This window comes from Dermochelys coriacea, chromosome 11, assembly GCF_009764565.3.
Source record: "Dermochelys coriacea isolate rDerCor1 chromosome 11, rDerCor1.pri.v4, whole genome shotgun sequence".
NCBI lineage: Eukaryota > Metazoa > Chordata > Testudines > Dermochelyidae > Dermochelys > Dermochelys coriacea.
Window position 1 is genome coordinate 21,109,754 of NC_050078.2, and position 16,846 is coordinate 21,126,599.

A 16,846-nucleotide genomic window follows, 5' to 3' on the forward strand; every position below is an offset into this window, starting at 1 on the left:
ATATTCTATGATCATATTCTTCCTATGTTTCCTGCTAGAATTCCTTCTCCGCCTCATTTTTTTTGTGAGAAAAGATTGATCTGGCTTATACCTAACTCCAGGAGATGGTTGACAGCTGTGAATCCCGAGTGGTGGGAAGTATTTTCATCCCCCCTAGAGTTAGGCACCCAACTCCATTTGAGGGGAGGGGTATTGGTCACACTCCTCTCCTCAGCACGGCCTTCTGGCTAGCCTTTGGTGGTTTCCCATGCTAGGTGTTGGCTTCTAACTCTCCCCATGCATTGTATAGGGAGCCTGGAACCCTAACTTGGGACTGAGAATTCACTTGGCAGCAAAGTGCATAAAAGTTAGGCATTGTACTGCTTAGCATTGGAATGCCTAAACCTCCTTTTTGAATGTAGCCCTAAATCTCTGAGTTTTATAGTCACTGAATCCAAACCACCAATTTTATTGTGGAGTTATTCCTGAAGCATACATTTCAAACTAGACTTTGTCTCTTTAAAGTTTAATCATTTCACTTTTTGACATTGCTCAAATATTAAAGCCCAGTCCTTCAGTCCTTATTCAGGTTAATCCCATTTTCTTCACTAAGCGTATTACCAGCATAAGGTTCCAAATTCAGACATAAGGCCGTATTCTACCTGACACACGAATAGTCCCATAGAAGACAATGGGATTACTCTCCGATTGGATCATATACTGAATCCTGTCTTTTCTAAGGATCTTTTTTTAGTTTCTCAGAATCCTTACAAAATATACTACATAATATATTACATTATAGTAATTTGTGAATATTCTGTAAAATAAAAGAACTGAAAGGACTTTCATGCAGTACCCTAAAAAAGAAAGAAAAGGAGTACTTGTGGCACCTTAGAGACTAACAAATTTATTAGAGCATAAGCTTTCGTGAGCTACAGCTCACTTCATTGGATGCATCCGATGAAGTGAGCTGTAGCTCACGAAAGCTTATGCTCTAATAAATTTGTTAGTCTCTAAGGTGCCACAAGTACTCCTTTTCTTTTTGCGAATACAGACTAACACGGCTGCTACTATGAAACCTAAAAAAGAAAGACCTGGATCTTGACCGTTATAATTTGGAGGATAAGAAGACTTCATTATATTGTTGTTTTCAGAGGAATTAGACTTTGGTTCTGGTGACAAATGAGAGTACTTTTCTGATGTGATAATGTAGTGATGAATGGGCTCCATAGAAGAGGAACACAAAATGTGAAATGGCCTTGTATAAAATATTCACTAACTGAAACGCCTTTCCTAAAAGCAATTTAGGTGTTATAAAGAAATATTATAGCAGGGGTAATTAGAATGTGGTTTAATGCATTTTATAGCCAAATTCAAACAGTCTCGTGGAAAATTTTACAGTAGAAATTATTATAATCTGGGGGAGGCATGAATCTTGAGGAAATGTACATACTTCAGAATTTGAAAAACACAAGAATGAGGAAAAGAACTTGAAGAAACAGTGACAAGGTTGGTGAAGTAATGTCTTTTACTGGACCAACTTCTGTTGGTGAGAGAGACAAGCATTCCAGCTACACAGAGCTCTTCAGGTCTGGTAAAGGTACTCAGAGGTTCACAGCTAAATATAACATCAAACAGATAGTTTAGCATAAGTAGCACATATTCTAAGCCTGGGACCATTCGAGGTGAAGTGGCCATTTAACACCCCTGTTGTCAGAGGACAAAGGGGGGCTAGTGGGTTGTAGATTGTTGTAATAAGCCATAAATACAGTGTCTTTAAGACCATGATTTTTAGTACCTAGCAAAGTGACGAATTTAAGCTCCCAGGCTTGTCTTTTGAAAGTGTTGTGCAGTTTCCTTTGAGGATGAGCACTGATAGGTCAGATATAGAGTGATCGCTTTATGAAAAGTGTTCACCCACAGGTGTTATGGTGTTTTGATCTTTTATCATTCTCCTGTGTGAGTTCATCAACAAGTATGTGAATGAAACCAGACAACCACTAGGCTTTTGAATGAACTCACACAGGAAAACGCGAAAAGACAAAAACTACTTATGCTAAAAGAAAAGGAGTACTTGTGGCACCTTAGAGACTAACAAATTTATTAGAGCATAAGCTTTCGTGAGCTACAGCTCACTTCATCGGATGCATTTGGTGGAAAATTTGCGAATACAGACTAACACGGCTGCTACTCTGAAGTTTTCCACCAAATGCATCCGATGAAGTGAGCTGTAGCTCACGAAAGCTTATGCTCTAATAAATTTGTTCGTTTCTAAGGTGCCACAAGTACTCTTTTTCTTTTTGCGAATACAGACTAACACGGCTGCTACTCTGAAACCTGTACTTATGGTAAACTATCCTTCGATTTTGTATTTAGTTGTGACCCTCTGAGTAAAATACTCCTGTTTTTTTTGTGGATACAGACTAACTTGGCTGCTACTCTGAAACCTTTCCCAGACCTGAAGAAGAGCTCTGTGCAGCTGAAAAGCTTGTCTTTCTCACCAACAGAAGTTGGCCCAATAAAATATATTACCTTACCCACCTTGTCTCTATAATATTCTGGAACTGACACAGCTACAACAACACTGCATATATTTAAGGAGAAGTATAATTTATAGTATGTTTTGATTGTAATGTATTAATTCTTTTAATCAAAAATTGAAGTGATTTTGTTCAGGACTGGACCCTTTAATTATTCTGTGTTACTGACTTAAATTGAAAGGTAGGAATTGCCATTTTATTGTGGTAAGTGATATGGCGTTTCAAGAGCAATTTTCAGAGCAACTCTGAAGACATTATTCTTTGATTAATGTTAATGAGAACAAGGCAAATGAAGTAAGAAGAGGATGTACCTGTGTGAAACTTATTTTATGCAAAGGGAAGATTGATGCCTATATTGTATTTATTTTTATATCAGAACTGAAAAGATGGATTAGGACAGTGAAATATTTTAGCCTCCCAAAAGATGTTTTAAAATTGTATTGAAAAATTATTCATTGGGATCCTCTGGAAAAGGGGAGAAGGTTTTTGAAGGGGGTCATGTTAATTTAGTAGAGCACACAGGAAAACAAAAGGATAGACTGCATTCTCACCACTTCCGTGGTGTACTGGCAATTTAAAATGTAGCACTAGATTTTGATTACCATTTTGAATCTGTCATATTACTCTATATCTGCACTTACAGATATTTAATGCAAGCAAAGATGTTTTAACTTATCTCAAGGGTGTCTCTATATGAGAAAAATGCATAGCACTCACCCTGGTACACCTAGTGCTGCTGGAGGGAATGGATATAGAGTTGTTATGACTTGTAGTTACAATATCCCCACAAGACTGAAGCGAGGACAGATAATAAGCCTACCCCCCACTGAGAAATCGGAAATCTTCCTAGCAAAGATTCTTCCCAAGAGGGGGTTGGTTAGAAATCCTTTCAGCATGAGAGAGTCCTGTTTATCAGGAATGACCCCAGCACCTCTGGTTCTCCCTCGTTCTGTTCACTTGTATAAATATTTCCAATTTACAGATATCAACAACCATGGGCTTTTGGAAATGTCATAATTAGAAATATCCCTTGTAAAGTGCAGCAAATGTAATCCATCAACTATTTATGTCACATAGAAACTGTTCAAATCACATAACGGTGTGACCATTTTCAGAAAGAGGACAAAATAGTTAGCCATCCAGATGACCCATAAAACAGTATTTCCTCTTCCAAGACCATTAAAGCACACATTAGACAAAAGTGAGTCAGAGTTAAGAAACAGATGAATGATTTGTATTAAACCTTTACACTCTTTAAAATTACCTTTAACTTACAAAGTCCACTTGGATGGAATTCACAGACCTGGCAGGCTCCATCGTACAGGGTCAGAACTTTGGAATTGCTGTACTGGAAGCCATCATTAGTAATCTAAACGATACAAAAATCATCATTCTAATTAATAAGGTTCCATATGGATACTGTCTGCTCATTTCGGAGCACATAACCATTGCACCCTTGAACTGGATACCTGCCAACAAGATAAATTAAACCACTTGTGACTTACTTCCCTACAAGCTGACAAATTGCTTGATGTTGCAAACTGGAAACCATTATTAATAACCAAAAGATCTTTGGGCTCAGATATGAAGTTTTGTGATAGCTGTTAGCTTTGTCAAATAGCCATGCTTTGAAGTGTTACTTAATATATTTTCAGTAGACAAAACACTTGTACTTTTTCAACAGTACATCTGACCTTGGACTGTTTGCCACCCTTTCTCCATAATGAAAAGCAAATACCAAGAGCAGTTTGTGTGTATATATGTGTGTATGTGGGGGTGGGAGGTGGGGGGGAGGGGTCACATTCCTGGGGCCATCAATTAATGTATTAAAATTGTTTAAGTGGATTCATAGGATTTCCTCACCATCACTTTACTCACAATCACTATTGTTCCTATTCAGAGTCCATCTTTGGTTTTCTTGCATCATCGGTAGCATCACAGCATAGACTCTCGACAACCTGTAATTCTGCTCAGTAACAGCCAGCTATTTGTTCTCAGTAGAAATGCAACCCATATTCAACCACCAGAGGTAGTAAAGCATTTAGAACTGCAAACTTTACTCTGAAATTGTGAGTAGCCCATACCTCTCAACCTGGCAAAGCCCAGATACCGGAGATAATGTAGGCGATGCACAAAATGAGGGACACAAAATAATGATTAATGCAGGTAACTTTAAACTCTGTCAGGTTCATGCCATTAAGTGAATGACTGTTTCTGTAACCCAGATTTCATGATTCCTTATTTCTGATATAAATAATTTTTGACAATAAAAACAGATTCATGTGGAACAAAGTTAACTTTGGGACTAAAGTGAGAGATTTCTCAAAATGAGAGACACTTGAGAGGTATGGAACATTAGCAAGCAAAAATATTCCAGAAAGTATCCAGTAAACACTGACTGAACTAGCAAAGCACATAGTACATTGGCAAGACAGCAAAGAGGCCCTTCTTTATGAATATCCTGGAGATATAAAATGCCTTAATCAACTTTAAAAATGGAGTACGTAAGAAGTTTGCTAAAACTGAAAGGCTGTTGATTCAGAGGCAGGATGCAAAACATATCTGCCACAAGTACTGCTTTTCTTTTTGCGAATACAGACTAACACGGCTGCTACTCTGAAACATCTCCTATTCAGAGTAGCAGCCGTGTTAGTCTGTATTCGCAAAAAGAAAAGGAGTACTTGTGGCACCTTAGAGACTAACAAATTTATTAGAGCATAAGCTTTCGTGAGCTACAGCTCACTTATCCGATGAAGTGAGCTGTAGCTCACGAAAGCTTATGCTCTAATAAATTTGTTAGTTTCTAAGGTGCCACAAGTACTCCTTTTCTTTTTATCTCCTATTCAGTAACATTTTGTGCTTTGCTAGGAGCCACTGGACCCAGAGAAAAAAGTACTTTCATCAGCTAATAAGGTATTTGAGTTCACAGGAGGGGAGTGTTATTTATAATCCAGCATGCAAAAAACATTGATGAATATAAAGCAAAATAAATGATTGAATAAATACACAGAGCCTCAATTATCACAAGTTCAGAAAGAACAACAAAGGTTCCTTTGGAACATGATAAAGTGAGTATTCCCACAATATAGCCTGCAATTGTCCTCAGCTGACAATACATTAATCGTTGAACACACTCACTTCCACACAAACCAATCTAACTAGAAAAATTATTGTAATCGTGGGCTTTTATAATTTGAAATTCTGGAAAAGAAGGAAAAGCAACATTAAATTAAATTGAAATGAAAATGTATTGGTACAGTTTTAAAAAGAACTTAACTCCCTCCTGAACATCATATTCAGTAGAAGTGATATGTACTGACACATACTGGAAAAGAGCTTTAAAAAGGAAGACTTTATTTTTTTAATTCAATGGCAGAAAAAAACTTCAATTTTTTTTCTATTATAAGATTTTGCTTGTTTGCAGGCAAGATCTCCATTAAGAAAAGATCATTCTTAATACATTTTAACTTTAATTTCATTCTTTTACCAGTACCCTCAAGGTGTGTGTTTTGTCAGCACTAGTACACATGGTAATAAACATCAATAATGGTAAAGATTAGAACAGAGCAAACTCTTTATAAGGAATAATTCACAGGACTCATTTTTCTGTTTGTTAATTGTGCTCTGAACAAACTATAACTTTTCCACATTTCTCAATATTTTTAATTTTTAACACATTATAATAACTTTCAGTCTGTGGGTTTTTTTGTACAGTTTGTTTCATTATTCATTGTTGTCATTTTGTAATTGGTCACTTAGTGATATTGGAGGGAATTTGTAAAAGTGCTTATGTGACTTAGGAGCTCAAGTTCAATTTTCAAAAGCAAGTTGGGTGCTTAGGAGCCTAAGTCTCATTGAAAGTCACTGAAAACCATGACTCAGTTTCTGTATCAACTTCAAAGAAACAGCAGGGCTTTTAGACAAATGACTGGGTGAGTCAGGAAGTCTGTTTCTGCTGCTTGAAATGAATTTAATTCATCATGGAACAAAATGTTGTTTGCATTATTCATAATCATAAGTACAACAACATTTGGCTTGTACAAGAGTTTGTGAATGAAAAAACAAAATGTGTGAAAAACCAATCCAACCTGGTGAATCCTAATTCAGTTTCTAATTTGTTGTATTTTTTTAGATAATTGTTTCAACTTTTCACATAGCTCTAGAAATATTAATAAATCAGAGAAGGAGCATACTTTCCAAATCTGACAGTTATCCACCAACCTCCTCCCACTTTTCCCCCAACCCACATGTAGATGGATGGCCTAACTCATCGTCATCATAATGGCAAATGCCAAAAGGAGGGGTTGATATGGCCTTCTGGCAGATGGAGCGCCACCCAGATCAATCTCCGGCAACACCCTTTAGGTAGACGGGCGGGAGAGTCAGTTTATATTCATCATTGGCAATCTTATTGCACCTTTGAAGCTGGCAGCAATGTGGACTTCACAAGCTATGTAGCCAATCCTTGGCACACCTGCTTTGGAGTTCATTGGTCTTCTATTCAAATAATATGTCCATACCAAGAAAGCCTCCAAAACTGAACTAGTGCTGATGGAGATGATTGCTACATTCTCCTTTGGCTAGCCTCATTTCTGATCTCATTAAGTGATCTCATTCTCTAAATAGGTGTTTGTGTTTTGATAACTGCACAAATTATTCTAAACTAACTGACTGATGTTACACCTGATATTGTCTAATCTACATTCAGCAGCATGGGCATGGGAGAAATAAGCAAAACCTGAAACATGAATAGGAGAGGAGATAAAATGAAAGAGCACAGAGAGGTACAGCTGGTTGGAAAACACAGTTCCATTGAAAGCAAAATGCTCTGCTAAATTTCACTGAAGTTTTGTTTCTGAGGAAAAAAGGGCAAAAAAAAAAAGTTCTGACAACATCCCATTTCAATATTTTTGGAGTGAAACAATCTAGTTTTTCCTTTTAAAATTACTTTTTGTTTCATTTTTTGTTTTCTATTATATATTATAATATTAAATCAGCTTTGTTGAAATGGAACTTTTTTTTAATTTTCTTTCTTGGAGAATTTCAATATTTTTGACTTTTGTTCTAAACAAGAATGAAAAAAAAAATTCAAAATCCTCTGTGAAACACAATATTCATGTTCTGCACAGCTCTACTAAGGCTTTTAAAACTATAGTCTGGTGCTTCCTTCATAATCCACCCACCAAACAACCCGTGTGGGGAATATAAATTCATGCAGCTGGATACATTTGGCACATAAGGTTTTAATTTTGTATTCACCAGATAGCCATGAACCAGCTATATCTAAGAGGATTGCCCTCAAAGGCTGGGTAGGTGAAGAGTGCTCAGAGACAGATTTCCTTGAACTGTAGTTCAAGATGAGAAACATTCTATGGAAATTTTGGAAGGGAAAAATAAAGAAGCTGCACAACCCAACTATGAATGTGTGTGGCACCAGAAAACAAAATGAACCATAATACACAGTAAGCATAAGGTATAAAACTATCAACCTAATTAATCAGCCTAGTGAAAAGCGCCCTTTATTTAGACACAGAGCTACTAATTATACCCTCTCAAGGAAAAGCCTGCCACACAGGATCCAAGAAGTTCAATTCCTCCAAATCATTCCATTAGGGGGCACTGTTTCCCCTCACAACCCACATAACAAGCAGAGAGTGTAGCATCTCCTTAGATCTTGGGAAACCTGTATCTACAAATATAGGAAATGCCACAGTGCATCAAAGTCCATCTAGTTCAGTATTCTGTGGACAGTACCAGGTGCTTCAGAGGAAGGTATAAGAATCCTCCAGTAGGCAGATGTCTTGCCCCCTACATAGGTCTCATCCTGATTTCCAATGGAGACTGGTTTAAGATCTGAAGCACAGGTTATCTATTGTGACAAAGTTCTCTCCTTGCCTCCGTGGGTCCCGCGTTTCCTGACGGATTTTGCTAGCCTCAGAGGCTCACTGTGACCATCCATGTAACCATTCTTTCTCTAAAGACAAGGGTCACAGTCTACTGAGCCATTTTCATCATAAGTCAGTGAGGGAGGTGAGGAGAAGTTATCCTTCCTTACACAGTCTCTGTTGTCTCCCAGTCTCAGTGGGGGCAAAGGTGGTGGTGGGGGAGCCTGGGCCCACCCTCTACTCCGGGTAGATAGTAGTATCAGCTATGGTACTATGGTACATTTATTCTCAGTGACCTTTTAGACACATGACATGTACAATTCCCTGGGCTACTTCCCCCCACAGCAGCCCTCACTTCCCCAAGCTCCACTTCACCCTTACCTCAGGGCCTCCTTCCTTGTGCCTGATATGGTGTGTGCTACTCAGCCTCTCCAACAGCGCAACTTCTTCCCACAGTTCCTGACATGCACACCCACCTGACTGACTGGGAGGCTTTTAACTAGTTTCAGCCAGCCCCTGATTGGCTTCAGGTGTCCCAAGCAACCTAGCCTTCTCTCTGCCTTCTGGAAAGTTCTTAATTGGCCCCAGGAGCAGCTTCCATTTCACTTAACCAGGTACCAGGGATTTGTTTAGCCTGGAGCTAATATATCTATCTCCCACTACTCTTCCATAGCCATCTGGCCTTGCCCCGTCACATATCCCCCCCCGCTCAACACCACAGAGTTCGGCAACTTGGGACGCCAGGCAGTATGCTCGTGACAGACCATCAGCGTTGCCATGGTGGCATCCAGCCCTGTGCCGTATGCGGAACTGGAATGGTTGGAGGGATAAGAACCACCTGGTGACCCTTGCATTCTTTTCCTTATTCCGCTGCATCCACTGGAGGGGTGCATGGTCCATCACAAGAGTAAATCGCCGGCCTAAGAGGTAATAACGCACTGTCTCCATATCCCATTTGACAGCAAGGCATTCTCTCTCGACTACTGCGTATTTCTGTTCTCTTGGAAGAAGCTTTCTGCTTAGGTAGAGGATTGGGTGTAGCTCTTCTCCAACCATTTGCGACAGAACTGCTCCCAACCCCACCTTGGAAGCATCTGTTTGTAAAATAAATTCCCTGTTAAAGTCTGGGGCTATGAGTACATGGGGGTCATTACAGAGGACCGTCCGAAGGTCTGTAAATGCCCCCTCTGCTGAGTCGGTCTACTTTACCATGTCTGGACCTCAGGCCTTCACCAGGTCAGTCAGGGGATTTGCCCTAGTGGCGAAGTGGGGAATAAACCATCGATAGTAGCCTACCACGCCTAGGAAAGCACGGACCTGCTTCTTTCGGGTTGGCCGGGGCCAGTTTTGAATTGCCTCTAGTTTATTCGTTTGGGGCTTCACTATGCCCCTTCCCACAGTATAAACCAGGTACTTAGCCTCTGCTAGCCCTATGGCGCATTTAGCAGGATTAGCAGTGAGGCCAGCCCACCTTAAGGTGCGCAGTACTGCCTCAACTTTCTCCAAGTGAGTTCCCCAGTCTGGCATATGGATGATGACATCATCTAGGTATGCAGCTGCATAACTAGTATGGGGGCGCAGCAGCTTATCCATGAGGCGCTGGAATGTGGCTGGGGCCCCATGTAGCCCAAAAGGGAGGATGGTGTACTGGAATAGCCCATCCGGGGTGGAGAATGCTGTCTTTTCTTTAGCTTCTTTGGTCAGAGGAATCTGCCAGTACCCTTTTGTCAGATCCAGTGCAGTCAAGAATCAGGCACTACCCAGTTGGTCAACCAGTTCATCAATGCGTGGTATGGGGGGCGTATGCATCAAACTGGGATATTTCATTCAGTTGGCAAAAGTCATTACAGAATCTCATGGTATCGTCAGGTTTAGGCACTAGAACAATTGGACTGGACCACTGACTGTAAGATTCTTCAATAACCCCTAATTCTAACATTTTCTTTACTTTGGCCTTGATTTCCTCTCTTTTGGCTGCTGGGATTCGGTAGGGTCTCAATGTTACCTTGGCTCCGGGGATTGTGCGGATATGGTGATAGGGCTCAGTCGTCCGCCCTGGTTTTGTAGAGAACACATCTCTGTTGCTATTAATCATGTCGGCTGCCTCGATCTTTTGGATAGGCGTCAAGTCGGATGATATCCTCACTTGCTCATGTAAGTTATCCTCCTGGGGAAGGATCTCCTGCATGACTAAGCATGCCTCTCGATCATGCCAAGGTTTTAGAAGATTGATGTGGTAAATTTGCTCTGATTTCCAGTGGCCTGGCTGCCACACCTTATAGTTCACCTCTCTCATGGCTTAGATTATTTTGTAGTGTCCCTGCCGCTGGGCCAACAGTTTACTTTCTGCTGTGGGCACCAGTACATCACCCGATCCCCTGGTTGGAACCGTCGAAGCTTCGCTTGATGGTTATAATGGGTTCGTTGGGTCTCCTGTGCTCTTTCCAAGTGTTCCCGTACAATGGGCGTAACTCGGGCTATCTCATCTGCAGTACATGCTCAACTACATTCCTTCCGGGATTTGGCTCCTCTTCCCAGACTTCTTTGGGTATATCCAATATGCCTCGAGGGTGGTGCCTATATAGTAGTTCGGATGGAGAGAAAGCCATGGAGTCTTGCGGAACCTCCCGGATGGCGAACATGAGGTAAGGCGGGCATTAGGGTGTCTGTGTGTTTGCGTCAGGGAAGCCTGGCTGTTTAAAAATAGCCGGAGCCTCGCGAACCAGCTGAGCGGCAGCGAACCAGCGGAGCAGCGGGGACAGCAGAGCAGCTCACAGCAGGAGTTTGCCTGGGACTGGTAAGTATCCGAGTGTGTGTGTTTGCTTGCTGAGGAAGTATCCGAGCGTGTGTTTGCTGGGAGGGAGCCTGAGTGAGTGTCTGATTGGCTGCTAGCCTGCAGGGGGCGGGCATTAGGGTGTCTGTGTGTTTGCGTCAGGGAAGCCTGGCTGTTTAAAAATAGCCAGAGCCTCGCGAACCAGCTGAGCGGCAGCGAACCAGGGGAGCAGCGGGGACAGCAGAGCAGCTCACAGCAGGAGTTTGCCTGGGAGTTCGCCTGGAGTGAGCCCAGTGAGGCTTACATCTTGCCAACGTCTCTGAGGAAGCTCCGTAGTAGGTAGGTGATATGGAAGGGGGGAATTCAGCTGTTGTGACCTGCACTGGATGTGCCATGTTTGTCTTTCTTCCACAGGACAGAAGCGACTTTGTCTGTACAAAGTGCAAGCTGGTCTCCATATTGGAAGAGAAGATTGAAGGTCTGGAGCAACAGGTAACGACCCTGCGTTGTATACGAGAGACTGAGGATTTTCTGGACCAAACTCAGGATAGCCTTCTAGGGGCACAAAGCTCTAAAGATGTAGAGCAGGTTGCACAGAGGAGCCAAGAGGCCAGTGAAGAAGCTTGGCAACATGTGACCTCCAGAAGAGGTAAGCGGAATGTCCGGGTTCCAGTAACACAGACACAAGTAACTAACCGCTTTCATGTTCTCTCCACAGGTACCAATGCGGAGAGTGGACCAGATGATATGTCTGGGGGGAGAAAGCAGAAGGAGACTCCGCTGGTTGGGAGGCATGAGATGCGATGTCCTGAGGTTGGAGGTTCCACGACCACCACTCCCAAGAGGAGAAGGCGGGTGGTGGTGGTCGGGGACTCTCTCCTCCGGGGGACTGAGTCATCTATCTGCCGCCCTGACCGGGAAAACCGAGAAGTCTGCTGCTTGCCAGGGGCTAAGATTCGTGATGTGACGGAGAGACTGCCGAGACTCATCAAGCCCTCGGATCGCTACCCCTTCCTGCTTCTCCACGTGGGCACCAATGATACTGCCAAGAATGACCTTGAGCGGATCACTGCGGACTATGTGGCTCTGGGAAGAAGGATAAAGGAGTTGGAGGCGCAAGTGGTGTTCTCGTCCATCCTCCCCGTGGAAGGAAAAGGCCTGGGTAGGGACCGTCGAATCGTGGAGGTCAACGAATGGCTACGCAGGTGGTGTCGGAGAGAAGGCTTTGGATTCTTTGACCATGGGATGGTGTTCCATGAAGGAGGAGTGCTGGGCAGAGACGGGCTCCATCTTACGAAGAGAGGGAAGAACATCTTTGCCAGCAGGCTGGCTAACCTAGTGAGGAGGGCTTTAAACTAGGTTCACCGGGGGAAGGAGACCAAAGCCCTGAGGTAAGTGGGAAAGCGGGATACCGGGAGGAAGCACAGGCAGGAAGGTCTGTGAGGGGAGGGCTCCTGCCTCATACTGGGAATGAGGGGCGATCAACAGGTTATCTCAAGTGCTTATATACAAATGCACAAAGCCTTGGAAACAAGCAGGGAGAACTGGAGGTCCTGGTGATGTCAAGGAATTATGACGTGATTGGAATAACAGAGACTTGGTGGGATAACTCACATGACTGGAGTACAGTCATGGATGGTTATAAACTGTTCAGGAAGGACAGGCAGGGCAGAAAAGGTGGGGGAGTAGCACTGTATGTAAGGGAGCAGTATGACTGCTCAGAGCTCCGGTACGAAACTGTGGAAAAACCTGAGTGTCTCTGGATTAAGTTTAGAAGTGTGTGCAACAAGAGTGATGTCATGGTGGGAGTCTGCTATAGACCACCGGACCAGGGGGATGAGGTGGATGAGGCTTTCTTCCGGCAACTCACGGAAGCTACTAGATCGCATGCCCTGATTCTCATGGGTGACTTTAATTTTCCTGATATCTGCTGGGAGAGCAATACAGCGGTGCATAGACAATCCAGGAAGTTTTTGGAAAGCGTAGGGGACAATTTCCTGGTGCAAGTGCTAGGGGAGCCAACTAGGGGGAGCGCTTTTCTTGACCTGCTGCTCACAAACCGGGTAGAATTAGTGGGGGAAGCAAAAGTGGATGGGAATCTGGGAGGCAGTGACCATGAGTTGGTTGAGTTCAGGATCCTGACGCAGGGAAGAAAGGTAAGCAGCAGGATACGGACCCTGGACTTCAGGAAAGCAGACTTTGACTCCCTCAGGGAACAGATGGCCAGGATCCCCTGGGGGACTAACATGAAAGGGAAGGGAGTCCAGGAGAGCTGGCTGTATTTCAAGGAATCCCTGTTGAGGTTACAGGGACAAACCATCCCGATGAGTCGAAAGAATAGTAAATATGGCAGGCGACCAGCTTGGCTTAATGGTGAAATCCTAGCGGATCTTAAACATAAAAAAGAAGCTTACAAGAAGTGGAAGCTTGGACATATGACCAGGGAAGAGTATAAAAATATTGCTCGGGCATGTAGGAAAGATATCAGGAGGGCCAAATCGCACCTGGAGCTGCAGCTAGCAAGAGATGTCAAGAGTAACAAGAAGGGTTTCTTCAGGTATGTTGGCAACAAGAAGAAAGCCAAGGAAAGTGTGGGCCCCTTACTGAATGAGGGAGGCAAGCTAGTGACAGAGGATGTGGAAAAAGCTAATGTACTCAATGCTTTTTTTGCCTCTGTTTTCACTAACAAGGTCAGCTCCCAGACTGCTGTGCTGGGCAACACAAAATGGGGAAGAGATGGCCAGCCCTCTGTAGAGATAGAGGTGGTTAGGGACTATTTAGAAAAGCTGGACGTGCACAAGTCCATGGGGCCGGACGAATTGCATCCGAGAGTGCTGAAGGAATTGGCGGCTGTGATTGCAGAGCCCTTGGCCATTATCTTTGAAAACTCGTGGCGAACGGGGGAAGTCCCGGATGACTGGAAAAAGGCTAATGTAGTGCCCATCTTTAAAAAAGGGAAGAAGGAGGATCCTGGGAACTACAGGCCGGTCAGCCTCACCTCAGTCCCTGGAAAAATCATGGAGCAGGTCCTCAAAGAATCAATCCTGAAGCACTTAGAGGAGAGGAAAGTGATCAGGAACAGTCAGCATGGATTCACCAAGGGAAGGTCATGCCTAACTAATCTAATCGCCTTTTATGATGAGATTACTGGTTCTGTGGATGAAGGGAAAGCAGTGGATGTATTGTTTCTTGACTTTAGCAAAGCTTTTGACACGGTCTCCCACAGCATTCTTGTCAGCAAGTTAAGGAAGTATGGGCTGGATGAATGCACTATAAGGTGGGTAGAAAGCTGGCTAGATTGTCGGGCTCAACGGGTAGTGATCAATGGCTCCATGTCTAGTTGGCAGCCGGTGTCAAGTGGAGTGCCCCAGGGGTCGGTCCTGGGGCCCGTTTTGTTCAATATCTTCATAAATGATCTGGAGGATGGTGTGGATTGCACTCTCAGCAAATTTGCGGATGATACTAAACTGGGAGGAGTGGTAGATACGCTGGAGGGGAGGGATAGGATACAGAAGGACCTAGACAAATTGGAGGATTGGGCCAAAAGAAATCTAATGAGGTTCAATAAGGATAAATGCAGGGTCCTGCACTTAGGATGGAAGAATCCAATGCACCGCTACAGACTAGGGACCGAATGGCTCGGCAGCAGTTCTGCTGAAAAGGACCTAGGGGTGACAGTGGACGAGAAGCTGGATATGAGTCAGCAGTGTGCCCTTGTTGCCAAGAAGGCCAATGGCATTTTGGGTTGTATAAGTAGGGGCATAGCGAGCAGATCGAGGGACGTGATCGTTCCCCTCTATTCGACACTGGTGAGGCCTCATCTGGAGTACTGTGTCCAGTTTTGGGCCCCACACTACAGGAAGGATGTGGATAAATTGGAAAGAGTACAACGAAGGGCAACGAAAATGATTAGGGGTCTAGAGCACATGACTTATGAGGAGAGGCTGAGGGAGCTGGGATTGTTTAGTCTGCAGAAGAGAAGAATGAGGGGGGATTTGATAGCTGCTTTCAACTACCTGAAAGGGGGTTTCAAAGAGGATGGCTCTAGACTGTTCTCAATGGTAGCAGGTGACAGAACGAGGAGTAATGGTCTCAAGTTGCAATGGGGGAGGTTTAGATTGGATATTAGGAAAAACTTTTTCACTAAGAGGGTGGTGAAACACTGGAATGCGTTACCTAGGGAGGTGGTAGAATCTCCTTCCTTAGAGGTTTTTAAGGTCAGGCTTGACAAAGCCCTAGCTGGGATGATTTAACTGGGACTTGGTCCTGCTTTGAGCAGGGGGTTGGACTAGATGACCTTCTGGGGTCCCTTCCAACCCTGATATTCTATGATTCTATGATTCTATGAAGGCAATTGGGTATCCCAATCTTTCCCATCCCGGCTCACCACTTTCCTGATCATGGCCTTGAGGATCCTGTTGAAACTTTCCACAAGACCATCTGTTTGCGGGTGGTATACAGAGGTCCGTAGGGCTTGTACATGGAGCAATGAACAGAGATCTTTCATCAACTTGGACATGAAAGGTGTCCCTTGATCAGTCAATATCTCCTTGGGTAGCCCAACCCAGGCAAAGATCTGTACTAGCTCCTTAGCTATTGTCTTGGAAGCTGTGTTGCGCAGGGGAACAGCTTCCGGGTACAGGGTTGCTTAGTCCAGTACAACAATCACGTGTTGGTGGCCCCGAGCTGTCTTCTCTAGACATCTACCAGATCCATGGCTATCCGTTCGAAAGGAACCTCTATTATTGGAAGAGGTGTCAAAGGAGCCCGCAAGTGCGGGCGAGGACTATGTAACTGACACTCCGGACAAGAGGTGCAGTATCGCCAGACGTCTTCATGTACTCCTGGCCAGAAGAACCTCCGCAGGATCCATGCCTGGGTTTTCTCTACCCCTAGGTGTCCTCCAAACAGGTGACAGTGGGCAAGACTCAAAATGGCTTTTTGATGTTTTCGTGGCACCAGAAGTTGTTGTATCTTTTGCTCCTGCATTTGCACCACGTGGTACAGGAGATCTTTCTTCACTATGAAGTAAGGTCCTGGACCCTGGACCTTCCCATCCATGGGTATCCCATCGATCTCGGCCACCTCTTTCCTGATGTTATCATATTTGGGGTCCTCCGCCTGGTCCCGCCCAAAAGTCTCTCTCCCGGGACTAACCTGCCCAAGCTCCCAGGTGCCGGCTTCCAATGGCTCGCCACCATCATGGCTGGGGGCAGCTTCTGGCTCATCTTCTATGGTGGAAGTTTCTCTGTTGGCTGCTCACGTCCATCTGCCTACTAGGGAAGTCTTCTGGCCCTGGGTCAGGATCCGGGTTCCCAAGGCTTTCGCGGCCTTCCTCTCTTTTTTTGTCTTCCAGGTCTTTTGGGGGGCTGAGAACAGATCCTGAGAAATCTCAGCGAACATCGGGGGTTGACATTCCACTGGTGATGAGTCGCTGTCCTCAGGGTCCCCACCTCCATCCAGCCTCTCCAGGGGGAGTAAATTATCAAACCCTGGATAGTCCGTCCCAATGACTACAGGATATGGGAGTTTAGAACTACGCCCATCGTCACCTCAATGGGGTTTCCCTGAACCTCTATCTCCACTGGGATGGTGAGGTAATGGCTCATGGCCCCATGCAAGCACGTCACTGCTACGCATTTGGCTTGTAGCAACTGACTGTTTTTTAC

At 44.1% G+C, this 16,846-nt stretch overlaps 1 protein-coding gene across 1 annotated transcript in view; it reads right to left on the minus strand.

Moving 5' to 3' along the window:
- LOC119863491 (von Willebrand factor D and EGF domain-containing protein-like) overlaps positions 1-16,846 on the minus strand; it is a 158,892-nt gene that overhangs the window by 83,836 nt on the left and 58,210 nt on the right. The window contains 1 exon segment of the mRNA XM_043504852.1: positions 3,784-3,888. Coding sequence (XP_043360787.1) covers positions 3,784-3,888 — 105 coding nt within the window.